General features: G+C 44.1%; 1 protein-coding gene across 2 annotated transcripts in view; it reads right to left on the bottom strand.

Annotated features, from left to right (window-relative positions):
• Positions 1-73: 73 nt before the first annotated feature.
• NSRP1 (nuclear speckle splicing regulatory protein 1) overlaps positions 74-27,784 on the bottom strand; it is a 293,546-nt gene continuing 265,835 nt past the window's right edge. For both annotated transcript variants that reach the window (XM_085649234.1, XM_085649233.1), the window contains exons 4-7: positions 11,983-12,114; positions 10,991-11,198; positions 9,758-9,866; positions 74-2,340 (exon numbers count right to left, since the gene is read on the bottom strand). In XM_085649234.1, the coding sequence (XP_085505360.1) occupies positions 1,221-2,340; positions 9,758-9,866; positions 10,991-11,198; positions 11,983-12,114 (1,569 nt within the window). In that variant the 3' untranslated portion in view covers positions 74-1,220. The remainder of the gene's footprint in view (positions 2,341-9,757; positions 9,867-10,990; positions 11,199-11,982; positions 12,115-27,784) is intronic.

Here is a 27,784-nt window from a genome sequence, read left to right as displayed (position 1 = left end):
ATGGTGTTTGTATTACTGTTCCTGTGCAGACCCTCAGCAGTTCTTTATTCAAAAGTAGCACCAGAGAAGCAAATACAATTTTGGGGCATTTATTTCAGCATGTCAAGACAAACGGGGAAAAAAACACAAACATTTTCAAACAACTGTTCAGCTCAGTGTTGCAAAGGTAGTAATCTTTACAATACAGATTCATTTCCAACACAGGAATCCTTCATCCACTCAGGTGTGCAATGGAAGCTGCTTCCAATTGCAGCATGTTTGATTTCCCTCAATTCCTCTTCGCCGGTGACCATGGGTCGCTTCAATATGTTCTGCAGTTTTGTAAGAGGGAAAAGTGAGGGAGTGGAAGGATAGTTACCCACTGTGTTCGAATCTTCTCCAGACTCCATTTGAAGCTGTTGTGGGCCTGTGTAAAAATTGGGATACTGCAGTGCTCATCTTTGAAATAGGAATGTGACAGTATGAATCTCCACCAAACTAAAGCATGGAAAGTATTAGTAAAATGGAAGACTGGGGTTTCAAAACATTTCTTGTCTTTAGTATTAAAAAAAGGAAGGAATAGGTGCTTGGACATAACCCGGTGCTGATTCCATTACAGTGGCAGACAGAGCTCAATTCGTAGGATCGCTCTCCCGTTTGCATGTTTATAACATATATTTTATTAAGAATAATATTTTCCAAATGCAAGGAAGTGATTGACTAAAGAGGGGAGCACACACCTATACCCTATTTAGAGGCTATTTACTATGGATTTAAAGGATATTTTACAACTTCCAAATCACATTCGCAAATGCATGTTTTCAGCTCAATGCGAAGTGTTTGTAGTAAACAAGAGTGTTTGAAACTCCCCCAGTTACTTGGATAACCAAATCTCTTACGGTATGCCCTACCCATAAACTGCTTACATTTGTCATCTAGACTTGGAAAAACAAACAAGCATAGGCTTCAAAAAATGGATCACCTCAGCGTAGGAAAACATAAAAAACAAAGCTGTCCACACACCTAATAACCAACACAAACTGGGGTATGGGGTCAGTGGGAAAGCAACCATTTATTAACTGGAAGGAAAATAATACGGTGGGCTGGTTGGTAGATTTGACTTCTTTAGAAAACTGCCATAACTCTTCACACACACTCTTGACGCAATGCATTCCAGTTGCTATGACTTTACAGCAAACAAACCCTTCAACCGAGTCTTTTTTTGCCCAGAGTGTATTCCTCTAATCTTCTTCCTTTTCAATATAGGACTTGGTGCTAACCCTAGCCATTTGCCTGGCGAGATAGCGATCCCTTGCAGACACCACAGTCTCTTCATTGCTACGCTTTGCAAACTTGCTCCTATTGTTTTCTGCGTCTTCTACCTGCCCTGATCCCACTGCCTCCCCCTCTTCGGTCTCTTTGCGTTTGAGCTCCATCAGTCCTTCAGGATTAGAACACATTCCAGGTATTACCGTGTCATCTTCCTGCCTTTCTTCTATCTTTTCCTCCATCATGTTCATTTCTTGAACTGATGCAGCCTTTATCCCTTCTTCCTGGGCAGGCTCCTTAGCCTTTATTTGATCTCCTTCCCCAGATAACTCTCTTTCCTTCCTTGAAAGTAGGGGGCTCCCCTCGTGTTCATCTTGTTTCTTTTGCTCCTTTTCAGCTTGCTCCTTTTTTTCAGTCTTTGATTGCTCCTCTTGTTCTTTGTTTTTCTCACTTTTGTCCTTGCTGCTTCTATGCCGCTCCTTCTCTGAGTGCTTGTCATCCCGATCCTTGTCTCGCTTACGATCCTTTGCAGACTTCTCCTTCCTTTCCTTGGAGCGGTACTTTCCCTCTACTTCGTCCCGCTTACGTGACTCGCCCTTATTACTATGGTCGCTGTGCCTGTGCCGCTCCCCTTTATCCCTGTGTCGTTCTTTGTCTGGCTGATCTCCGCGATCTCGCCTCTCCTGATCTCGATCCTTGTGTTGTCGTTCTTTTTTGCTGCTTGAACCACTCTCTCCTTTTTCCTTTTTGTGGCTTTTCTTTGACTCTCTTTGGCTGTGTCTGTCTGCTTGAGGAGTATCCTTTTCCTCACTTGATGATCTTGAGTGCCTTTGACTGCGATGACCTTTAGAGTCTTCCTCACTGGTGGGTGAGCTGCTCCTACTTTCTTTCCTTTTGAGCAACTCTTGGCTTTCCTTTGGTGCTTCCACCTTTTCTCCCACTTCCATATCTTTGCTTGCCAGATGACCATCAGAATCTGAGATCTCCTCTTTGTTTGCTAAGTCTTCCTTGACTAGCCCATTTTTCTCATCAGGAATCGGGTTTGCTAAGCCAGGCTCATCGGAATAGCCCTCTGACTTCTCTTCCTTGATTCTATAAACAAAGAGAAGAGCATATATAAAGGTGAGCCAAAACACAGAAATCAGCGAAACATCATTAAACAACCACTTGCCAGTGGCCCGAGAACAGCCTTTTGAATTCCTCAGAAAGGCACTGACATTCACTGTCCTATTGTGGCGCAGCTGTTTTTAAAATCTGTGAAAGGGTGTTAAGGGGGAATCAGAAAGGACAAAGAATATATAGTCTGAGCACACAAATTCTAGGGAAATTTTAATTACTGTCACAGCAGAGGTGACAAAGACATGTGCCCTTCTTCCTTCTTCTTGGTAGACTAAACCAGCTTTCCTGCCTTGAAAAGCTATCTCATGTGTTGTTATGATACATTACCTATGGCATCTGTTAAATGCTATACAGCTATAACGACCTAACCTCTTCCAAGTTAATTTAGTTTAATTTGCTCTATCGCACATGTGATAATCTGGATTTGCTGACTTGTTTAAACAATTCGCACAATGTAACTGCCTGCCCTTTTGATAAACAGCTTATAGATGCTGCACCACTGTGGAAACCATCTTCTGTGATGAGCCGGTTGAACCCCAGAACTAGATTTTAAGCTTCACAAGGGGTCTTGACAATTACCTTTAAAAACCATAACAATACAGCATGCCTTTCCCTACTATGCACATGGGATCTGGAGCAATCAAATCAAATCAAATCAAGAAAAATTTATTAAGCGCACATATCACTACAAAAGTCTCATGGCGTTGGTGGATAAGTCTGAGATAAGATAGAACTTGTACAATTAGATGTCAAACAGCAATGCCTTCAGCTTCCTACGAAAGCAATTATGATCCATTGTGGTCCGTAACTGGAGTGGCAATTTATTCCAAAACGAAGGGGCCAGAAAAGAGAAAGATCTACCTCCGTTGGTGACGGTACAAATTCTGGGAGATACAAGAAGGGCTGTGTTACTGGATCTCAGAGTTCTGCCAGGGAGATACCAGTTAAGCTTTTCAGTCCAGAAACCCGGACCTTTTACGTACATGTTCTTATGTGTCAAACAAAGAATCTTAAATTGAATACGCTTCCTAACAGGCAACCAATGCAAAAGTTTCAGAGTAGGAGCTGATGAAGATCTGGGTGGAAGATTAAGTACCAGCCTAGCTGCAGTATTCTGCACGACCTGAAACCTTGACAGTAGATTATCATTTATGGCTGCAAGTAAAGCATTACCATAATCCATTCTGCTAACAATAAGTCTCTGAACTAAGGGCCTTCTTGCCTCAGTCGGAATCCATTTAAAAACTTTACGCAAATTGCGCATAACACCAAAACAGGTACTCACTGTCTTGTTTACATGGTCTTTCATGGACAATTTATTGTCCATTTGAAAACCGAGATTGCGCACAGTTGATGTTGGAGTGGGACAAGGGCCAAGGTCAGAAGGCCACCAGTCATGGGACCAAAACTCTTGAGCCCTACCATAGAGCACTATCTCTGTCTTTCCTCCATTTAGCTGAAAGTGATTAGCACACATCCAATTTTCAATGTGAGACATACAGTTTTTAAAACGGAACCTAGTTTCAGTTGGATCAGGACCAATAGTGATCAGAATCTGAGTGTCGTCAGCATATGAGACGACATCGAAAACATATGATCTAATCACTTCAGCCAAAGGGGTCACATAAAGATTAAAAAGAGTAGGGCCCAAAATAGAACCTAGGGGCACTCCCATCTTGACTGATCTACTAAAGAAATGGTGTCATTTAACCTGAACAATTGTAGTACGATCAGAAAGATAATTTTTTAGCCACTGCAGAGCTTTTCCCCTGACACCAATCTCCCACAGTCGATGTTCAAGAATGCTGTGGGAGATGGTGTCAAACGCTGCAGACAGATCCAACAGAACGAGAATGGAAGACTGACCTCTATCCAGAGCACGTCTGATGTTGTCTGTCACTTCCAACAGAGCTATTTCCGTACTATGTGCTGCCCTGAAACCCGTCTGCGAGGGGTCAAGCAGCCCATAGCTATCAAGATGGTCAACAAGCGGTTTATTAACCAGAAACTCCAACATCTTACCAAAGTGGGGGAGCAACGATATTGGACGGAAATTGGAGAGACGTTTAGGATCTGCAGTAGGTTTTTTTAATATAGGCCTAATTCTGGCAGCTTTCCATATTCTAGGAACTTCAGACCTAGACAATGACTTGTTAAATAAGTCAGTGAGACAATCCAATAGAGCAGGAGCCAGGATAGGAAAAATTCTAGCCGGTAGAGGATCAGTGGGAGAACCAGATTTAATTTTCATGATAGCCTTTATCACTTCATCGGAACTACAATGAATAAATTCTTCCATAATGTGAGGAGGATCAAAGGTAGTCAGGGAAATAGGCCCCAAAACACCCACAGTATGTTTGGGAGAAAAGGAATTGTGGATATCAGTGATCTTATCCTCCAAAAATTTGGACAAAGAGTCAATCCACTCCTGGGAGATAGAGGAATGCAACTGGGCGGCAGGAGTAGAAAATTCCTTAAGGATTTGGTGGAGCTCCTTGTTAGAATTGGCTGCCTTCTCAATGCAATTTAGGAGAAATGTTTTTTTTTGCCTGTCTAATTTCTTCCATATAATCATGGTGAGAATCTTTGTATATTTTACGGTCAATAGAGTCTTTAGTTTTCCTCCATTTCCGCTCTGCCGCCCTACAATAGAGCTTTATTGACCTTAACTGAGCGCTAAACCATGGAGCTGCTCGAGTTTCAACTCTAACTCTAGAAAAAGGAGCAATTGTATCCAACACCTTGGTTATTGACTTTTCTAAAAAAAACCTGCTCTTTGATCAATAGTGTCCCCTGGGCTAGGTTAAGGCACACTAAAATGGGAAGTAAAAAGAAGTAAAGTAACTTTGCTCCAGGATCTTCGCCAAAGAGATTTCTTCCTAGACACGGAATTAACAGTATGGTCCAGAATAACAAATTTTAATAGGCTATGATCCGACCATAGTAATGGCTGTGGGAGCTCAACCTTAACCTTGTCGGAATTGGTAAATAACAGGCCAAGCGTATGTCCAGCCGTGTGTGTTGGCCCGGACACCAGTTGCACCAGTTCCAATGTGCTAGTACTAGAAATTAACTGCTCCGTATCAAATTCAAGGGCTAGTTCCGCATGGTAATTAAAATCCCCCAACAGGAGAAAGTAATCAATATCTCCATATCCATCAGGACTGCCCCAGCGCTACTCCAATGTAGGGAAAATTGGAAGAGACACTACTTCAAAGAAAACGACATCACAATGCATTGACTGCCCACAACCCCGCTACCTCTCCTATGAATCCTCAACTTATGCTTGTCTTTGACCTGTACGGCATTCCGCTGCCTTTTGGCTAGGTTTGTGCTACAGAAATACCACACACACATGTACATACTGTGATGGAGTGCAATAATCTTGTCAATCAGAACATGGGAGATGAACCATGAACCCAATTATGAAGCAACCATAAATAGGTATAGCAAATCATAGTTTCCATTGTTAAACCATTGAAGTGGCATCATGGTTAATTTTTTTAAGTGCATGTAATCAGATGAACATAGATTGCTCACATTATCGTCCCTAAAGTTAACCGTAGCATTTGTTCGCCCTAAGTTGGCAGGCTATGCCCAGACGTGGGTCCCTTGCTCACTTTGCAACTGGATTCAAGATAGCCTGGCTGATGAGGGTTATGAACCCGAAACCGGTCCCAGGATGCTTGTTTGCGGTCCAGGGAAGACATGGCTTGGCAGTTCGGGCTTGACTGTTCCCATGAGGCACAGGGTCAGACTGATTTGCATATGGCCAAGTCTGAACTGGGGTGGCGGAGTGAGCTAAAGAGTGATGATGGATTAAACCCAGATCTGTTGACTAGGGGTGAGTGTTTGCATTGCTTCAAACGCTCCATCCATCGTTCCCTTTGGTTTTGCTTTGGTCGCCCTAAGTTGGCAGGGTATGCCCGGACGTGGGTCCCTTGTGCACTTTGCCACTGGATTCAAGATAGCCTGGCTGATGAGGGTTATGAACCCGAAACCGGTCCCGGATGCTTGTTTCCGGTCCAGGGAAGACATGGCTTGGCAGTTCGGGCTGAACTGTTTCCATGAGGCACAGGGTCAGAATCATTTGCATATGGCCATGTCTGAACTAGGGTGGCGGAGTGAGCTAAAGAATGATGATGGATTAAACCCAGATCTGTTGACTGGGGGTGAGTGTTTGCATTGCTTCAAACGCTCCATCCATCATCCCCTTTGGTTTTGCTTTGGTCGCCCTAAGTTGGCAGGGTATGCCCAGACATGGGTCCCTTGCACACTTTGCCACTGGATTCAAGATAGCCTGGCTGATGAGAGTTATGAACCTGAAACCGGTCCCAGGATGCTTGTTTCCGGTCCAGGGAAGACATGGCTTGGCAGTTCGGGCTGGACTGTTCCCATGAGGCACAGGATCAGACGGATTTGCATATGGCTGTGTCTGAACTGGGGTGGTGGAGTGAGCTAAAGAATGATGATGGATTAAACCCAGATCAGTTGACTGGGGGTGAGTGTTTGATTTGCTCAAACGCTCCGTCCATCATCCCCTTTGGTATCGCTTTGTTCGCCCTAAATTGGCAGGCTATGCCCAGATGTGGGTCTGGTGGAGTGGAGCAACAGTGTAGCCTGAAGCAACTATGTCAGGCCTAGTTAGTACCCCAAATGGGTTTAGAATTGTCGGGCCCAGGGTTTGCAGACTAATTCTAGGTCAGGCCACATTTGGAAATGCAACTTGTGGTATTTCACTCAAAATTATCACTCCGAGAGAAATACCCTAACTCATAATGAGGGACAAAAGGTTGTACTTAAAATGTATCTATTGTGAATGGCGCCAGCATTTTCTGCAGAGTTTTCACTCAACTAGAAAAATATGGCGATAATGTTTGTTTGACCAGTGTGCAATAGTTTGCCACTGGATTCAAGATAGCCAGGCTGATGAGGGTTATGAACCTGAAACCGGTCCCATGATGCTTGTTTCTGGTCCAGGGAAGACATGGCTTGGCAGTTCGGGCAGGACTTTTCCCATGAGGCACAGGGTCAGACTGATTTGCATATGGCTATGTCTGAACTGGGGTGGTGGAGTGAGCTAAAGAATGATGATGGATTAAACCCAGATCAATTGACTAGGGGTGAGTGTTTGATTTGCTGAAACGCTGCGTCCATCATCCCCTTTGGTATCGCTAAAGTTAACCATGGCAACAACCAGACTGACCATCTGTTGAGTGAGGAGGGGGTTTGGGGTGGCAGGGTGTGTCACGGAGGGCATTCTTGATAAAGAGAGTGCTAATAAGCCAAGCACCATCATGCAGCCTTTTTGAACATTATCATTGCAAGGCGTTAGATTTTCAAGCAAAATTCAACAAAGCTGTTGGGTCGAATCATAATGTCAAATGTCCAGTCTTGCGTGAATGGTGGCAATTCAAACCAATAATATCTGTCGTGGTTACACATATAATTAATAGAAGAGCCAGCACACTGCTTAAGAAGGGCCCTTCTCTGTAACACGATAGTCGTCCCTACATGGCTTTTTGCGCAGTTTAGGAGATTCAGAAAAGCCACTAGTCTCAGACCGCCAGACTAGGCCCACCCTTGTTTTAGAATGTCTACACTTCTGCTCATCTAGTCTGTCTATAGATTATAGGTGTTCATGAGCAGGCGGGGAGACTGGGTGAAGGATGGCTTCCACTACTCTCTTGTAAATGGGGTAAGAGGATGTTGGCCTTTACATCTCTCACATTGGTAGGGAAGAGCAGCTTGACATTCACTACTCTAGTGGATCATGAGGCTAGGACTTATACTATGTATGCTCACTACTCTCTCCCTCCTTGATTCACACCCTCATACTCAGTGATAAATAGAATATTATACTCTGCAAATCTGCAGAGTGTAGTATGAGTATTTGTATTGCATAAAACACAGTGGTATAACAATCCATAACAGAAATCTCAGTTTAATCATTATGGATAATGACCACCACCCCCAAACCGCTCCGCAGAGTTTTAATATTGTCAGGACCACTTGTATTACGCAGGAATGGAGGATCCAATTATGTGGCAGGGTTATGTAAATTATACAGCAAGACAAGGCAAATTATTTGGCATTATGGGGTATATACCCTGGCAGGATTACTTTAATCCATTTTAACTAAAAACAACATTTTTTGTTAAAAACCAATAGATTATGTGGCAAACCCACAATTATGCTGTAAATGCAGCAAACACATAATTGCTTAATTCCAATTAATCTGACCATTGTCCATTATTTTATTAACAATCTGTGACATTTTGTATGCAAGTTATCGATTGCTGTCCTCAGCATAACAATTACCATCCATAACTCCACTTTTTCAGTGAACAGAAATGTGTGTGTTTCACTCTCATGTTTTTGTTTTAAAGCGAAGATTAATTTCTCATTCACCACCTCCCTCCGATCAAACCCAAGCGAAGAGCGACAGCTGCTTTTCACTCCTTAAGGGCAGTTAAGTAGTTACTGAAAAATAGGCATCTAAGTGCACCACAGTCCATCATACAGATTGGGTGCACTGCCCTGGTTTGCGCCGCAGCTCACACTAGATCAATGTGCCCTATCCCAATATATGCGCTGCGCCCAGCGCAGCTTAGAACTCGCGCCTGCCTTAATGTTAGTGCATTAGTGAAAGATGGGCAGGCTGATTGAAGCTAATAATCAGCCTTTCACTGTGCAGGCAACAACCTGGCCTACTTTGGAAAGGGAGACAGAGATCATCTCTGCAAGCGAGTTCAGTGAGTGACTGTAGCCTCCTACAATGGGATGTCTGCACTGTCTATAGGACCCGATTTCTCGCTTTCAAATGACATCCTTGAGGAGGGCCCTGATCGTGCACCACCCAATGTGGTGCCCAATCAGTGAGTCCCTGACAGCTCCTTTGCCTCTGTGCCTGCATGTTTTATGGCAAAGGCACAGAGCTAAGTGTTTTCCCATTTGCATATGGCACATTCAAATGACGAAATGCCCCTTTGATATTGTGCCAGGGTTACATGGGCACCACTGCCATGTTAATTTTAGAAAGGGCTCTTTAGTGACATGTAGGTGACAAGAGCAGGCGCTCATGCCTGTTGTACCCCATGGGCACTTTTGATAATATGGACCTATGTGTGGGAAGCAAAAATGAATAAAATCTAACACACTAAAACCCATATATAAACTAGGATTATTAAAAAGCAACAATGTATGATACATTCCACAAGAGAAACTCCTGGAAAACATTCAAGGGCAGTTTGAAAAATCGTGCAGCTTGTCAGAGCAACATGATATGAACTGTATTATGTAACACAAATCTGTTAAATAGTAAACTTAGATTTCATAGATAAGGGACAACACTCACAGGGACTAAGAAATTAAAGGGGAATGACCACACCTGGAATCCCGCAAGCTGCACTCTGGTGCCTGTTCTTCGCCGACTGTCTGGTTCAGGAGATGTCTGTAGAAGCCACTTAGATCTTTCTGCTTAGTCACATCCAAAGATGCTACAAAACGATAAGAAAGACAATTATTTGCCTATAATGGACATCAATACTGGACAAGCATGAAAGAGGGTAAACATACCTCAGAAAAACTTTACATTCTTGGTCAATGTAATCAATTTTATACTGAGTTATCATTCTCCATCATTGTACTTCTCACAGATTAAATGGCCACAATATTCCCCAGTGCCAGGCCAGGGTCCCAGAACAATATCACAGTGTCAATTCCTTATCACATAGACCTCCCATTTCTTACATCAAGTTCTGATGCATTGGATATTCACAAATTGATAAGTTAAAAAAATGTGGGGATGTCAGACAAGACTCTGGTACAATATCCACCTGACAATTTGTTATTGCAGGTACCTCCACTTTGTTACACTGAGTTCCCTAACATTTTCATGTCCTAGTGAACCTCACGTAGGTGTCCGTATATTATGTTCCTCACAACCCAGTGTCGATTCAAGGTCCTCCCACTAACTTTGTTTTCCCTTCTAACATTGCATACAGTGCTCTTGAATGGCATAATTTTAAACGTGCTCAAACATTCAAGCTAAAAAGAGGGGTAGAAATGTTCATAGCAGTTCTCCGCTGTGTACTGAATTCTGCTGAGAAACGGCTGCACCGGGATACAAGTCTTACGGACGTCATCAGGGCATGGTCCTTATCTATGCCACACTCCTGGTGTTTGCACTACTGACAGTACTTCTTGGTTGGAGCAACAGCGAGTCTCACTCCCAACCACCTGCATCAGTTGCTACTTTTACAATACCAATAAATAACCACAGTATTTGAGCAATGCAGTGACTGCTTACAAACATTAATGGTGCAAGTGGATGACATGCCAAAACATTGCCATCCCATTTCAGTGCTGTTCGTATACCACAGGGGACCGCATTATAAATTGGCATTGACAAAGACCTTATCTAACCTATGCAGAAAACAACCGTAAAGTAACATAGCCTGCACTGCTCTTTCCCTTGCATGCCCTCTACCCCACAAATTTTCAGAAAATATGGAAGTGTGGATTGAGCTGAAAAGTTGGAGCAATATTAAGTGTGCTTCATTTTATGATAATCTCAGGTGGCAAATCTTAGTGGGTTTCTATGTGTAGCAACTGCACTCACCCTCAATTGCGGCTTCCCTCTTTTCTTGGTCCTCTTGCTGTGCCCGCTCCTCCAGCTTTTTCTTATAGGTGGTAGTGACAAAGGCCTCCTTGTCCTCAAACTCTGCTCCTTCAGCCTCACGTTCCTTCTGGATCTTCTTTTCCATGCGCTTTTCTTGCTCCTTCTTTCTCACTTCCACAGCCTGCATCAGGCTCTGGATGTACTTGGGCTGAGAGATGCAAACAAATGCACAGAGTAGAAGAACCTGAGACACCACCACTGCTAAAAGGCACAGACATTGTCTCACAGATAAAAACAATACTAGCTGTGCTAACGATTGCAATCCTCATCAGAGCAATTTGCAACCATAACTCTACTTCAACTGTAGTTTTTTTCCAATTAATTTCTCATTCTCGGCTTATGTTACAGTATGTTGAAATGTTATAGAGCTAACCATAACTTCATTTTAACCATCTGTTTTTCAGTGAACATAAACGTGTGTGTTTCATTCTCATGCTTTTGTTTTTAAAGAGAAGATTCATTTCTCATTCACACCTGCCTTTGATCAATCCTAAGAGATCAGTGACAGCAGGTTTCCACAACTTATGGGCAGTCAAGTGATTTTTGAAAAATGGACGTGTGAGCGCACCGCAGTCCATCATATAGATCAGGGTCAACATGTTTCTTGTCAAAATAACTCTCTATTGATCTTGTGGCAATTCATCAGAATCAAAGATACACACATTGACATTTTTTATTGTTGTTGTAATAGTACGCGTGATAAAGGTATAGGCATAGTAATGACTTGCGTGGAAATGGCATGCGTGGTTCTGTCATACGTCCCCGCTGGCTATCACAGAATCCACCCTTACTTATAGAACTTCTCTTTCTGTAGAGGATTTCACTTAAACCGATGCCTATGGGATCTCTTCCTGATCTGACGCATCTCATGCAATCCAAACGCATGTCTCACTTTCTGCAGCTAAAAAGTTCTAAAGTGGAGGGTGAAATACCTTTTTCTCTTTACCAGCCAGCATCTGGGCAGTGGTGGTCTCCTCTTTTTTCTTTTGCATATCATCATAGACACTGTCGTACTCGTACACGGTGGCATCTTGCTCTAAGGCCTTCTGCATCTCCAGTTTAGTCTGTAAAGCACAAGCCAATGTGGTGAATGGAGCATCGAACAGAGCAGACACAGACATCGGTTAAAAAAGATAAAATGGACAGGAGAGGATATCACAGAAATAAGGATGCTGGGTACCTCGTTCAAGAGCGTAACCAATTAGAGGACTTATTAGAAGAGGACAGGAAGGGTGCCTCAGAGGGAAGTGAAATCCACATAATATAAAACATACATTGGTGCCATACTGCTCGCATCAGAATTTTTCTGACGTGCGCCGTTTTCTCAAAGTGGGCTTGGCAATTTACAAGTCATGGACATCAATTCACTAAAACGTTATGGATAATGGAAGTGACATCATACACCATGCGACCTCCCTGGACATCACAAGGTTGGCCCATAGTTTCCCCCTATGCCCCTCAACACTTTTCCATTTGAAGAGCTAGGGGAAGGGAACCTACAGAAGGTAAACAGCACTTACAGCCCTGCTTGCTTTCTGTTCCCTTGGGCCTGGATGAGTAACCCTGCCCCCTCCCAAGATTTTCAATGTCAGGATTCAGTAGTGTACTGTTCTATGGAGAGAAGTGATTCTACCAATTAATTTGGATGGATTGGCCATTTGAACTTTCAGTCTTCTCGTAGAGTAACTTCCAGTGACATGGCACTAGAATTTACAGATACATTCCCAGAAATAGGAACAGGAGTATTCCCGCCAGTTCTGTTCTGCACCAGTGACTTGGCCAGTTTCTGTGCAAAAACAGTTTGGAAGAACTGACGATTCAGTGTTTCAATGCTCGATGTCTTTGTGGGATATCGATCCCTTCTACATACTCTTTTGTTGCTGCTAGGCACTAAGCACAAAACACGAACATTGGAATGTTGAGATAAAACAATCAAAAGATTTTAGCATTAGTTTTTTACTGGATTGACTGAAGTATCGTCTAACAATGCACCCACTGTAGTGACCCCACCCTCAGTGGTCAGGTCGTTAGCGTAGAGTATTATGTTGTCCGCGTAAGCTAGGGGTTCGAGGGCTAGCACAAATTATAAAGGAGACAAGGGGCAGCCCTGGCGGGTGCCCCTGCCAACTGGATATTAAAGCGAGATGTGGCTGCCGGTGCGGGCCCTCGCAGTGGGAGCTGAATACAGTAATTTAACCCATTTCAGATAGTCTGGGGGTATACCAAATTTAGCAAGTACCGGTATCATATAGTTCCATCTAAGGGTGTTGAATGCCTGCCTGAGATCCAGAGTGATACACCCTGCGTTGTGGTTGTCTGCGGGGGTTGATGCCATGACGTGGTAAAGCCTCCTGATGTTAAATGTAGGACAACTGTCATAAAGGTTCGTTAAACAGGTTTGATTTTTGTTCAATTGTTGGGATATTTAGATATTTCCATTTTATAAAACTATATGACAGTGAATTGACAGTGGCGATTACTATTTGAGATTTAAACTGTTAATCTCAAGAAGGACTAAATCAATATTTACTTAGGTAACCACTGTCCTGAGTTGAGCTGAATGTAAACTTGCATGAAGGCACTCCTTTCCACATTCCCATTAAATACATGCAAACATGTGCTTTTGCATAGATTCAAAAGCATCATTCAGCTTGAAATAGAAGTGATGTCCTCAGTGTTTCTTAGGTATATCAGTAGAGAATATTCTCAGAGAATATGTCTATGTACCCAAAACCAAATGATTTTCCCAAGTGGCCCTTTGTGAATGGACTGTTCTAATATTATAACAATACGATATGTTATCAATTAATAATCAGAAGACTGGCGTATGCAGAGCGCAACGATGTAGGGATCTGATCGCATTTGCGTTTAGATGTTTACAATTCTTGACCAAAGTATGTGTAGTAATCTTTATTTGATGAAGACATTCTGCCACTTCTTCCTTGCACCAAACAAAGCCTATAGTGGATAGTCGCTAATGACCCCTCACGAAGCTACCTAGAGAATGACCAGTGACAGCAGTAGTTATAAAGCACACAAACACAGGTCTTTTTAGGTGTATCCCTAGGCAAAGGCTTATAGACCCTCTCAAATGGAAGCTTGATGGATAAGGTTGTAACTCTTGTACTGTGTTGGGCACTCTCTGTTCAAAAACTGCTGGATCCAATTTCCGTTGCAAAACACAGAACTCCCTTTTTGGGTAACGCACCCCAGTTCACTGCAAAAATTTAGGTTTGGGGGGCTTCTTCAACATTTTTTGCCAGATTCTCAGCAGCATTAACTCAAAGTTATGGAGCTGTCTGCTTGAGTTCAGCCGTTTAGAAGCTTGGACAAATAGCAGACATAAAATGTCACACTTAATGGATTTGTAGCATTCCCTCTGTGACATTTTGTCAATGAGAAACACTGCTCATAGTAAAGAACCAAAGCCAAATGTTTCCTCAAATTGCTGAAGATTTGGGATATCACCAGCAGCGGTTCCTCTATATAAGCAGAGAAAGCTGAAAAATAAAATGGTATTAAAATATTTTATTACCATTTCATTTTTTACTCTCTGTTGAACGGAGTGTGAGGACGGACCCAGTGCGTCACTGTTGCTGATTGGCAGCAATGAGGAGTGGCCACTTCAGTTTGAAGTGTGCATGTCAGTTTGGCCAGCTACCTTGTTACGGCCAGCGTAACATGCGCAAATTAAACCTCTCCAAGACAGCTGGTTGGAGAGCAAGCACAGGTCTCCGGTGCCTTTCAGAGCGATGAGGCAGCCTGCTCCAGCCAATCCAGATGCTTCACTCATGCTGGTTAACAGCATGAGAGCACATCTGGATTGGATAAGGCAGCTGGCTGTGGGACCTTGCGCTCGGAGGATTCTGGAGCCAGGGATCGAAGAACATCAAGGACGTGCTGCAGGCTAAGAGCCACTGGATCTCACACTACTAAGAAACATGTTCCCATACACACTAATGTTGTTCTAATTATAGGGCATTGCGACATAAGTCATACAAAGTGGCTTGTAGGCAATATTTCAATATCAGATACTTTTGTATTTTTCATTAGTTTAACTGCAATAATTTATTTACCTTTTAAAGACAGACATTACTTTTAAAGTAATAGCAGGGACGCCAGAGTTGGAATCAAGGGAGATCTCTGGCACCAAGGACCACCAGGGACTCAAAAACTCAGCAGCCCCAGAGCCAGGAGCACCCGCTGCAGAGTTCCTGCAAGGGGGTGGGCCTACTGTTAGTGATACAAAGCGCACTCAGCAGCCCCGCAGCATGGGGCGCCAGAGTTGGAAGCAAGGTGGTCTCTGGCCTACCGCCAGCACACTCAGCAGCACCGCAGAAAACTCTGGGCCACGGGCAGGCCCGTCCTGCACCCGTCAGCGCCAGAAAGAGGCGGAGCAGAGCCTCCCCCCATGGTCTCTTTTTAGGTCTCGCCTGGCGTGGGATGCGCACATGCGCAGTCTCGCTGGCGAGATTTAATGATTTGGGGTATTTTCTGTAAAGGGCATTAAGCCCCGCCCCTCTTTTCCATTGGCCGGCGTCACCGTTTATGCTAAACGGTGGCCAGCCATTGGAAAAGAGGTGTTGGTGACGTTTTAGTTCGGCTTTCTGAGCGGTCCCATTTGGACGGGCTCGTCTGCCTTCCTGCTGCCGTGAAAGCTTTCTTATCTTTATGGGGCCATGTGTTTCAAAACACATGGCCCCATAAAGACAAGAAAGCTTCCACGACGGACGAAAGTGAAAGCGGACCGTGCTTGTATTTCTTACACTTTGCAGCAGTTAACTTAGCTTCTCGTTCCTCAAATGCGTGCAATTTCTGATATTGTTTCCCTCGTTTTCATTGCTTGATATTGCTTACGAGGCAGTGTCACTCATAGTTGTTGAAATCCTAATTACTCTGAAATTATTAAAAAGTTCCACCTAGCAATCTGAAACTTTGGCAGCTATGACACTGAAATAAATGTATTTCCTACTTTAAAAAATAGGGAGCCCTCCAATACAACTGGCCTGTTGACATGTTTGTAATGCACAACGGATATATACTGCAAATCTCTGTACTGTGGTCTGGCCCGATCGCACCTTAACTTAACAAATAAATATAATACATAATAATAAAATCGCGAGTAACTGGGCTAAACTTAAAGTGTAATTGTAGCAATGGAGATTCTTCAGACCCACGCGCACGCGCCTTTCCAACTTTATGTACTGCGCATGCTCAATGCCCTTCCCACACTCGAACTTCCTGGCCACTGCACGGAAACAGTGAGGTCACGGGACGCGGCCTTGCTGCGGGCTTCGAGCTGCTGATGGCTGCGGAGAGTGAGCCGTGGGGGAGGAGGGCTGAGCGCGCTGGGGCCCGGTGGCGGTCACAGAATGAGACAGACGGGGCACAAGCAAAGCGCCCTTTAAGAGCTGTGTCAGGTGAGTGTTGTGATTGTGAGAGTAAAGGTCACCCTTACAGGAGAACTCGCTCTGTAACAGTTTCCCCTCTTCCCGTGGCCATTGAGCCTTCTCTCCCTGCGAAGAGATCCCCTCTCCGAGCCAATTATAGGATCTGTGAAAGCGCATTCCTTCAATTACAAGAGGCTGCAAAAAGTGGTCTTTTTGCAAGGCAAGTAATCTGGTTTCCAACAGTGGGAGTGGTATGCCGATCACTGCACAATGACACCTCCCCGTTGCTGGGCGGCTCTTTTCTTGATGATCTTGCAGCACGCTTGTGCCCGCGATGGGACTGCCTTAACCACACGAGTTCGCCAGCTGTTGTGACCGGATTTCCACTATCACTTCGTATCTGCGTTATTTTAGGGGTGTTCTCTTTTGATGGTTCACGCTAGTACTCTTCCTCCCTCCACCCCCCCAACTCACTAGCTTGATGTGTTTTTATGCCCACCTTTATTGGAGCTCGGACCCGACACACTCGTTTGCAGAACGTGTTCGCTCATTAAGTGATGTAATTCAGACGTCAGTACCCTCCAGACTCAGTTGCGGTATGATAAGGATAGGTTCTGTTTTCCCTTTTGGGTCTTATTTTTACAATTGTTTTCTATATTAACAACATCGGTGCTGTTTGCGGAAGCGACTTAAACAAGGTTTTAATGTAGACGCTTGGCTACTTGATTGCAATGTGTAGGTTTAAGTTTGTCTGATTACTAGCTTACTACCTAGCAGTATACGTGTTGACATTTTGACATTCACAAGGCCCAAAAACAAAATGCATCCTATATACGCCTCTTTAAACAACCTCGGGCTGTTAGATTCTGACGAACACGGTTCGCAGTACAAAATACTGGCCCGCTTGCGAAATTCCCGCTTTTAGATGCAACTTGACAGGGATTAATTGATACTCAACACAATAATACAATTGCACATGTGATTTATAATCACCAATATCTTCTTACGTATGTGGGTTGTGATACATTAAATTAGCTCAAAGTTAGGCACACTCAGAATTCCCCATTCTTATTTGAGACAGACATGCACGTGCCCCATTTGACATTATGCTTTAATAGCTTCTCGTGTACAAAGTTGATGGAGGGTATGTTTATACTCCGACCTTTGTGGCAAGCATTTTGGGTTGCCTGTGATGGTCAGAAGGGGGTTTCCGCTTTTTGTTTGCAGTTTTCCTAGATTGTACAAGTCATTTTTATGAATCCGTATCTCCACGGGATATCCCATTGACTTATAGTAGAGGTCCTGTCTCTGCTCTAGGGAGGTGGTTTCCATATATTTGTACATGAATGGAACATTTTTCTGAGGTATTTGCTAGTTTACCTCTTGTATGGGAGCCATAAATTCATGATGCAAAAATATATTGACCCACTAAAGGCACCAACAAGGTCCAAAATGTAGGCAAAAGAGAATGGGAAGAATGCCAATAGAGAGATCTATGAATAGCAGCCAAAAGCAAAGACAGCAAGCAGTTCTGGCATATTGTGGCTAAGGGAAGTAGGAGCCAGGTTATAGATGAAGATTATTACGTCCAACCGATGTCCTAGGTAACATTTTTTAGTACACTTTACGCCGAAGAGACTCAAACAGGACTGGGGATAGATAATCCATTACGGGCAAGTAAAAATAGGTAATCCTGGGATACTGATATTGATTCTATTGACTTTAATTTGGAGGAAACTAGGCTATCCCTTTCCATGCTTCAGAGAGGAAAGGCTCCTGGACTAGATAAATCCCTGGTGACCTTTTCCCTTCTGAAGTGAATGTATGGAGTGTTATCCTCAATCTTTGTTTTAATGCTGTTTTAAATGGTGCGCAGGTTCCTGGTTAGGGGCGGAGGTGGTCCCAGTGCATAACAAGCATTGAAAATGCAATAGGTCTGGGCTTTGATTAAGTTAAAGCCATTTGCTTTGCTAATGGTATTGTATAGCAAAGCAAATGGCTTTAACTTAATAAAAGGCGAGACCTATTGCATTTTTAATGCTTGTTTAGGCATTCCTGTTCGGCTTAGCAGAACTGGGCTCAGTGGAACATCGGTTCAGAGGCTTTAAATTACTCCAGCAACGCTCTGGCTTAGTATCTTAGCTGAGGAAGGGGCCTCCTATGTTGGACTTGGTGGACTCTGTGGGACTGGCCCAGACCTGAGGGGCCGTGAGGTAGCGTTTGTTTATTTTGAGACCTCGTGAGTAACCACAATAAATGGATCTCTGACCAGGACAGTCTCCTGTAGTCATAAAAAAAAGTTGAACTTGTGGAAAGAAGGCTATCACTAACCAGAGGAAACCCCTTATATGTTAGCGCAAGTCAATCCCCCTTAGTTGCGACCGTGGGAGGTAGGATAGCTTAGGTGGAGATGAGGATGAGAGGAGGTGAAGTGAGGTGAGGATCTCAAGTGAGACGGAGAGGGATGTTTGTGGGCCCTGCCACAGCTACCAGCCTCTCAGCTAGTGACGGGGGAGAGCGGTCACCCCCCTGGTCCCGCTGACAAAGCAAACCGGATGCAGGGACTGCCTTCTCCTCAACCAACACTAGTATATCTAGGTGGTCCCCGCCTGGTCTTCTTTACTTTAGGGCAGGCGTCAGGACGGGCCAGGTGTGAATGAGCCGACTCCCGAGCTAAACTGTGAGTAAGGAATCTGCAACATGACCGAGGGAATTTAAAAGTAAGTGACTGTAATGTGAACTATTGGGCATGCCAGTTTTTCATTTTGTTCCCCTACCATGTTGTTTTTCTTCTCTGTAGCCCGGTAAGGTGCGGGCACCCTACACCACTAACCTTTGGAGTACTTCTCCTTTCTCTATTAGGTAACGAACCTCAGCCATGTCATACAGCAGAGTGGTCTATGTATGCCTTGTCCAATAGCGCGTTTCTCTATTCTCCATCTAATGTTCCTGGACTGCGCATGGAGGCGAATTTGATCTCACGCCATCCGTATTTCACGAATCGTTTGGTGCCAGTATCAACTTTAGCAGGGCGTTGTCACTTGACCAGTGCTTTGTGGGGCCTGACTGCTGGGCTCCTCACTTTCTCTGGTACCACCCCCGACGCAGGTGGCTCCTAGGTGCCAGGTGGGGCAGTCAACAAGCTCGCCGCTTACCTGGCGTAGCTGTGTGGCCTCTCCGTCGTGCATACCTGGTCGAGTCGCCACGCCAGATTCTTGGGGTTGGTGGTACTTTCTATACCCAGTTTGTCTCTCTTTCACTAAAACGCAATACGCGTTTCCTTGACATATTTCACTGAGGCATAATATAAAGCCTCACCTATTTACCTGAAGTATGTCTTCCTTGTTATTTGTTTCATTTTCTAGGTCACGATCAGGAGCGGACTCGACTATTTAGTTGTAGCCTTAACTAAAGGGTTCTTAGTTTCTGGCCTGCACTGATCATCTAGAGGGTGTTTTACCCTTATATCACTATTCACTTGTACAACACATCACACACAGTTTATTCGGTCCTGATGAAACGCCACGGATCTTTATGACCACATAGGTGCAAAACATGTCGACCTCATAGTTACCTGGGCACATTGCGCCAACAGGGGTAACTTCTAACCTACGGGTTTCTTATTCTGACAAGGGTACCACCACATTAATAGCATTTCTTCTGGCAACCCTTAGTCAGTTGTATTTCCCTGCATGCACATTGTCACCCTCCATATAGGACCCACACACCCACATGCACCTAACGGCAGCTCTCAAAAGATCTCCGATAAAGTGACCCTTCGGGGGACCCGTAGGGCATTGCAGCACTGGCCCGACGAGGAGCAACTGCCCAATGATGAAGCATGACATCCTTCGGGGTGTGTGAGGGCTACAAGAGGCAAGACTTGTTCTTCCCTCTCTTTTGAGTGAGTCCTAGATTTAGGATTCCTCTTTCCTTTTTACTCTAGTGAGGGAGCGACTACTTGCACTACTCACCTAGGAACAGTGTCCCCCCCTGTTTTGTTGACTTCATGTTTAGTTTGGTGCACGGGCACTGGACCATTAACTAGCTCCTGGTCCCTCCCTCTCGTTTTTGACATTAGTATATTTATGTAGTCAACTTGTTATCCTGGATAAGAACTCGAGGGTTCTGCAGGGGTGAAAGTTGTGTCCAGTGGATGCCACCGCCCTAAGCTTGGTTAACTTCTACAACGATAAGGGAAATCAAGATGGGGTCTCGGGTCTCCATAGACTGAGGGCGGCTTTGGATGTACTAGGGAAAGAGGGTGGGAAGGCTGGGTTCAAAGGAGTGTCTGGAAAATTAAAGTACCCCACACTTTAAAATGAATTCTCTGATTGCACAAAGCAAGCGAAGTAAGTTTGCCAACTGCTCCCTAGATGAGGCCACCCATCTCTTCCATCCGCACATCTATCCATCCATCCATCCTTTCACCTTCCATTCACCCGATGATATCCACTAATTCACCTTTACATTCTTACATCCATTCATTTTTCATGCATTATTCAATCTTTTCTCATTTCATCAATCCATTCACTCTGCCAGCCATGCATCATCCTTCTGTCCATTCTTTCACTCATTTGTGGAATCTGCCATCCATTTGCTCCTCCTTTCACCCACTCATCCATCCATCCATTTACTCTAGCGGTCAGGAGTAATTATGTGAAAGCAGGCACAGCTGATTAGGAGCTGCAGATACGGCATATACATATCTAAGCGGCCCCGCTACAGCATAGTCCCTTGCATCGCCGAAGAAGATTGGAGCCATTCAGTACAAGATTCATTGCCAGAGAGATAATAGAAGTTATCCAACTACCGGCAAAGGTTCCCCAATACATAATTTGGACATAGCACAGATGTAGACACCAATAAGCTAGCAACAGCAGTTCTACTAGAGACTCGTTGTAGAGAAACAGGACTTGCAATATACTCCCCAAAGAGAGCCTAAAATAACTATTTCCTATAAAGAAAAGTGGACATGTATAGAGCGCCTTATCCATGATATACTTAAGCCTGAGATCCATGGAACAAGCAGATTATCAGGAGACATAGACCATTAGGAAGCTCTTCCTGTGCATGTATTTCTTCCATGTTGAGCATCGTTCCAAGAAACAGTAAGATTCCCCAATCCTTCGCCCGTATTATAAATAAACATAAGCAAATTATCCTGATGAAGATGGAGACCAATAATACTGTCTATTGAAACGTATGTCGGCCAGAAAGTGTGACACCCCAGATATCAGCACAGCAGCCGAGGGTGGATGTTGTCACCCCGCTTGCTACCAATTGTGCATGCAGTGTTGGTCTGGGGCGTGGAATGCAAGTGTATAGTATGCTAGTGATATCAGTGCGAGTTTTATGAATGAGGTGTGAGTGTAGGGGACTGTTTCATTTTTCCTTTTATTCCAATTTTTGCTAAATGAATTTCACCGGTAAAAGTTTTTGTAATTTAGAATGTCAAAAAGAAAAGAAATGGTGTAATGTCAATTTTTGAATTTTGATATAAAGAAATGAAAGGTTGTATTGTCAACTTCTAAGTTTTGATAAAAATGAAAAAAGAAAAAACAATAAAATATGAAATAATAATAGACTTGAGTTGTGTGGAGATCAATATTATTGGCGCTCCATGTTTGAGCACTTTATAAGCCAATGTTGAAGAAATATAGGTCGTGTGGGAGGTTGCTTTTGCAATTATACTCTACCGTCCTTTCACCTGTCAATCCACCTATCTATTTATTCATCCATCAGACCATCCTTTCACCTATTAACCTATCCATTCACTCATTATTTCACCCATTCATCCATCCATGCACACAATCATCCTCCCCCTCATTCATCCACCCACTCATTCCTGCACCCTTCCCTTTACCCTTCCTTCTATTCAATATTCCTTCCTTCTTTCCCTTTTATATTTACCCATTTTTAGGTCTAGGCAGTGTGCCTGCTGTCTGGAAGCCCTGCTGTAATTTGTATACGGAGTGTAATTCTGCCTCCTGCTTGCCATTGGTTAACTCCTGCGTTGATTTTCTTTCCTGCCTCCTAACGGGTTCCCGCAGCTCATACGTCACTAGCGTTTAAGGCTGAGGAGCACCCGCCAAGTACAGTTTCCCTACCTTTCAGGGCTTTTCTGTTGTTTGGCGGAAATGCAGAACTCTTTTTCTTCTACTGCCCATCCATGCACTACAAGCCCAGCTCATGTCTTCAGTGCCCCTGCTGTTGCTACCTAATCTCCCCATGTGATGCCCTCCCCTCACCACCACCACCACGTTGCTGGTTTATTTTTTGTCTTCGGTACCCTGCTCTTGTTACCTAATCTCCCTGTGCGCTCCCCTCCCAAACCACCACCTTCCTTTGCTGTCTTTATTATGTTTGTGCTCCTACAAAATGCCTGAAGCTCTCACAAGCAGCCCACTTGCCAGCATTTTTATTACCATGGCGCCCACTTCACAGGCATAACTTTTATGCGCACGGGCGCTGTGCTTTATGTTTCAGTACAGCGCCCGCTTTCATCTTTACAACACGGGTGCCACGCTTTATATTTCAGCATGGTGCCCGGTTTTCTGTTGACAAAGCTAATAACTTTAAGTCTCGCAAATGTGAGACCTATTGCATTGCAAATTCTTGTTTGTTTTCCTTCTGTTGATGCTGTATACCTTCATAGTGTTATTTATGAAATTTTGTCTGCCAAGTTGTAGACAGAAAAGGCCCACAAAGAGCCACAATCCCACTGTAGCTGCCAAAGCGGGTGGTTCACGATGCTCCTGGCTTGGTCAAGGAATGACTGTGATAGCAGGGGATTTTAACTGCCATTTATGTGAATGTCCCCTTCTGGCTGCGGCTACCAGCCCAAGGTGTTTGTTACTCGAGGGACTTCATTTTGTTCAATCTAAGGAGGGCAGAGAATTGATCCTGAATTTAGCCTCTCACAATCTTGTATTTGCACTGGAAAACCTGGTCAGTGTACCCAAACTTAGTGTTGCCCCCAAGTTTAGGGGGAGGGGCTGTGCCTCTATTATAGACTTTATTTTGTACATCGACATTTTTAACATCATCCATAGTCCCTTTAGCGATCACAACTCCATTGTCCTGGAACTGAAAGGTTACAGTGACACCACCCGCACAAGGGGAGAAACTGGCAGCAGGCTTTCCATTAGGGACTAATGCAGATACATTAATTAGGCTGAGGTTGATTCAGTTTCTTTTAAGGCATCTTTTTTGGTCCAGGCGTCCCAGGAGGTAGCCATTTGCCTTGATTTAGCTGCCCCAGAAAGGGATATTTTGCAAGCCTTTGGAGGTATTGCTACCAAGGCAAACAAATTATCGAGTGCCCCCCAAACTCATATGAATGGGCAAGATCCGAAAAGGTTTAAAGAGATTGCTCCAGGCACCTACGGTTACTCAAGCCAGCTGTGAAGCAGGTCCCCATAGACAGGAGCCAAGTAGTGGCTTGTAGACAGTTGGCCGTATGTAAACGTAAGGCTACTCTCCAGGCCCAAGCCTCGGAGGAGTTAATACAAGCTAGTGAAACTGTGACTCCGCCATTTTTTGAAAGGTAGTGAATATACCCCTTTTTAGGTCTCGCCTGATCCAGCGCATGCGCTGGTCTGGCCGAGACATTTTGTATACGGCTTTTCAAAGTGCTGCCTGTGGCCTAAAGCTTGCGTGCACGTGAGCGTGCACGCGCGAAGCGCCATGTGTCTTTCCTCCGTCGCAATCGCGATCACTTTCACTTTCGCGGCCGCGTGGCCAGAGCTGGTTTATTGAATGTTTTTGTCATTCGCGGCCGCGTCACTTTTGCGGCCGCATGGCGATTGCTTGTTTCAATTTGTGGACAGAGCGCAGTTGTTGCTGATTTATGGATGGTCAACCGATAATGACCAATAATGTACTTTTTGCTTGATTGCAATCTTGTGCAGATTTCAAGGGCTTTTGTTTGTACTCATCTGTGACACTTGGTCGTGGTTTTGCAAATTATTTTAGGTGGGTGTGGGCGTGGCTGTTGACTTCTTGCTGCAGTGTTCTAGGAAAGTGGTGTATCTGGAGTATGACTTTTGATTCAGACCCGCTCTCCCCCAGCAGTCAACCTACACACCACACCTGAAGTTCTTTGTATAAAGCAATCTGCATAAACAAGTTCACATTATACATGCAAATGTATTGATCGATACACTGATCAGCATGTGCATTTCACAAAAGGTGTTTTTGCAATTGTAAATATATTCATGTAAAATTACCCCCAGTATTGTGGAACATTATGTGGGAGTAAATATGATCCCCTGAGGGAGGAGGGGTGTTTGCAGGGTGTGCTCGCTCAGGAAAGTTTGTGTGTAACCACAATCTTGTAGATTTCTGGCTATTCAATTTTTACTCTGCCCATTTCCACCTTGGAAACAGGGCCACGTTTACTCCTGTCGATTGCAGGAGTAGATTCCTTTCCAGAGATGAAAGACAGGGAACACCCCCAAAACTGATGGTTTTTCCACGTAGAAAAATCTATTCCTTGTTTTGATAAAAACGAAGTGTAATTGCTACTTGGGCACCAGGCAAAGCAGCGAAGTCTTAAGAATTCTGAGGACTGATCCCTTGCTTCGTTTTGCTATCCCCTTAGCCAAATATCTAAAGTGGGTTTGGTGTCTCAGAATAAAAAATCGCACCTACCGAGAATCATCTCGCACCCTTGTACCAGGTTCTCCCTCCACCGAAGCATCCATTTGATCTTTGCATGGTGCTACTGAACCTCACTGTGTAAATCTTTTATTACTTGCATTGTAAATCTGTTTATAACTTTTTAACCTTTTATCTATATCACGTATGGAGTTTTATGAAATGTTGATTGTATTGACTTGAAATATTTTATAGGTTACCTTTTAATTGGTTAACCTTGCGTCTTGAGGTTTGTGCCCCCCTGACTCTTGAGGTTTGTGCCCCCCTGAGTTGTGGTATCTTACTACATTATACATCATGCTTGTACTGTATAGTGTATGATATATGAATACTGTGGCGATACCGTTGATGAAATTGGCTATTTTTAAATCTGCTAAGATGTAATGATTAATTGTTTTTTTGGCTTTTACCACTGTTCATATTGATTTGTAGATCAATCTATTAGTCAAATTATGTATTGCTTTTGCTTTAATGACAATATTCTCAAAATAAAGCTTTTGAAGTGAAGCTACTATGTCCGATGACGTTGACTTTGAAAGTTCGGGAGCTGCTGGTTCCGACGCACAAGAACTTGCTGTAAGAAAGAGTAAAGCCGTGGCAGTGCACGGAGAGGAGTGACTCCCACAATTGTTGCAGTGGGTGACCCAGGGCCGCTCAGGGTTGTTATTGCTGCACTTTCAGACAGCCCGATGCTATAACCATTTTCAAATTTATATGTGAAGGCAATTCCCGCCCTATGCACCAGAGACAAACCTTGTGGAAAACACTACGACTCACCATGGTTGGTCTAAAATCACTGACAAGCAAGGTTTGGCAAGAAACATCAAAAGGTGTGAGGACAACTTCCACCTCAGCTCCTTCCACCCAAGAGATCAAGAGACAAAGCCTTCAGTAGGACCTCTTGTAGAGAATGAAGACGCGAGTGTTCTTGTGCATGTTGTGCAATGGGCATTGAAGTCTTAAAAGACAAGCGACTGACATCATGGGTTTGATGGCTGTAAACCCATCCATGTGTGATCAAAGTGAGAGAGAAGCTTAAAAAGATGCAAGGAACCAGCCAACAGACTTCAGATTCCAAACTAAGCAACCTAGTCCAGAGGTAGATGGTGGCCACATTAGGATCATAGCCAAGAAACGGGAACACCCAGTGAATTCGGAGGGACAGCCAACCACAGACCAAAACATTAACGCTTCCAGGGCCTTTTTAAACAAGCATTGGCATAGCCAATAGGTCTCACCTTTGGGACCTTATAAGTGTTTTGCCATGCAACGGTTGATGTTGTTGCACCAAGGATATTGTGCTGCATAACTAACTACTTATAAGGTCCCAAAAGCTAGACCTATTGGCTATGCCAATGCTTGTTTTAGATGGGTCAGGTACAGCTATTTGTACCCATATATCTGAACAACAGTGGGTGGATCACTTCTCAGGGGTTTATAACTTTGGTGAGCCAGTAGAGGAGGAGGAGGAGTGGGTGGGTGAGAAGGGGTCTGCTCCCATGATTTTTACCCTGGAGGAGGTCACTTTAGATATTAACCCCTTCCATGCTGCGCAGATTCCGCCGCTGTGCTGACGGAATCTTGCGCGGGCGTGGTCATGACGGAACGGTTCCGTCATGAGCACAGCTCAACCGTGGCTCATGACGGAACCGTTCCGTCATGAGCACCGAAGGGGTTAACACCCTCACAAGAAATAAAGCCCCCGGTCCTGATGGAATCCCCACAGACTTACTGTACCTGAATAATTATGGGGACCTCTTCTGACCCAGGTATTAAACGCTGCTGCTCGTTGTGGTAGTAGTAAAGGTCCTAGGGAATGTTACACTTACCAGGTTGATGGATTGGTCAGACAGTAATGGCATTCTGACAGATGTTCAGTATGGTTTTAGACCGGACAGTCAACATCTGATCAATGTCTGAACCTTTATGTAATTATTAAAAAGTATACCGATGCCAGACCAGAGATCCTACACTTGGCCTTTATGGACCTTACATCCAATTTTGATGTGATTAATAGAGAGAAATTGTGGGAACTGATGGTAGAATTAGGTGTGGAACCCAATATAGTGGTGGCGCTGAAAGATCTACATGTGAACACCTCAGCCTCGGTGTGCTTCTTGGATATTGCTGGCATTACTAAATCCTTTTTCACCAGACGGGGGGTTCGGCAGGGGTGGATTCTTGCACAGTACCTGTTTACCCTATACGTCAATAGGCTGGAGAAGGCCTAAAGTGGTATCAAGGCCGCTACCGGTGTTGGTATACGACGATGAGGTGGTCTTGATGGCTCGTACAGCCAGGGGGCTGTAGTCTCTTATTGATAAATTTGCCACCTTCATGGATAGCCGTGATCTGACTGTTAATGTATTGAAATCTTATGTTATGGTGGTGGGCCCGCGGTCTACTAGTTCCATGACTTTCAAGATAGGTCAGCACATTTTGGGTAAAGTCCCCACCTTTAATTATTGAGGGATACTCTTTGATGCCAAGAACAGCCGACGTACTCTCCTAGAGAAGAAAAGAGCGGAGTTTAATAAATCAACTGGGGCTCTGGCTTCCTTTGCGCATAGGCTGGGCTTTCGGTCTCTGCAAGTGTTACTCAAAATCTACACAGTGTCTTGCAGGTCCGAAATGGGAGTGAGGAATGGGGTTATGGTAATACCAATACTATCCACACAGCAGG

This window comes from Triturus cristatus, chromosome 3_2 (genome assembly GCF_964204655.1).
Source record: "Triturus cristatus chromosome 3_2, aTriCri1.1, whole genome shotgun sequence".
NCBI lineage: Eukaryota > Metazoa > Chordata > Amphibia > Caudata > Salamandridae > Triturus > Triturus cristatus.
The sequence above is the reverse complement of the archived record's forward strand: the minus strand, read 5'-3'. Positions and strand labels throughout refer to the sequence as shown.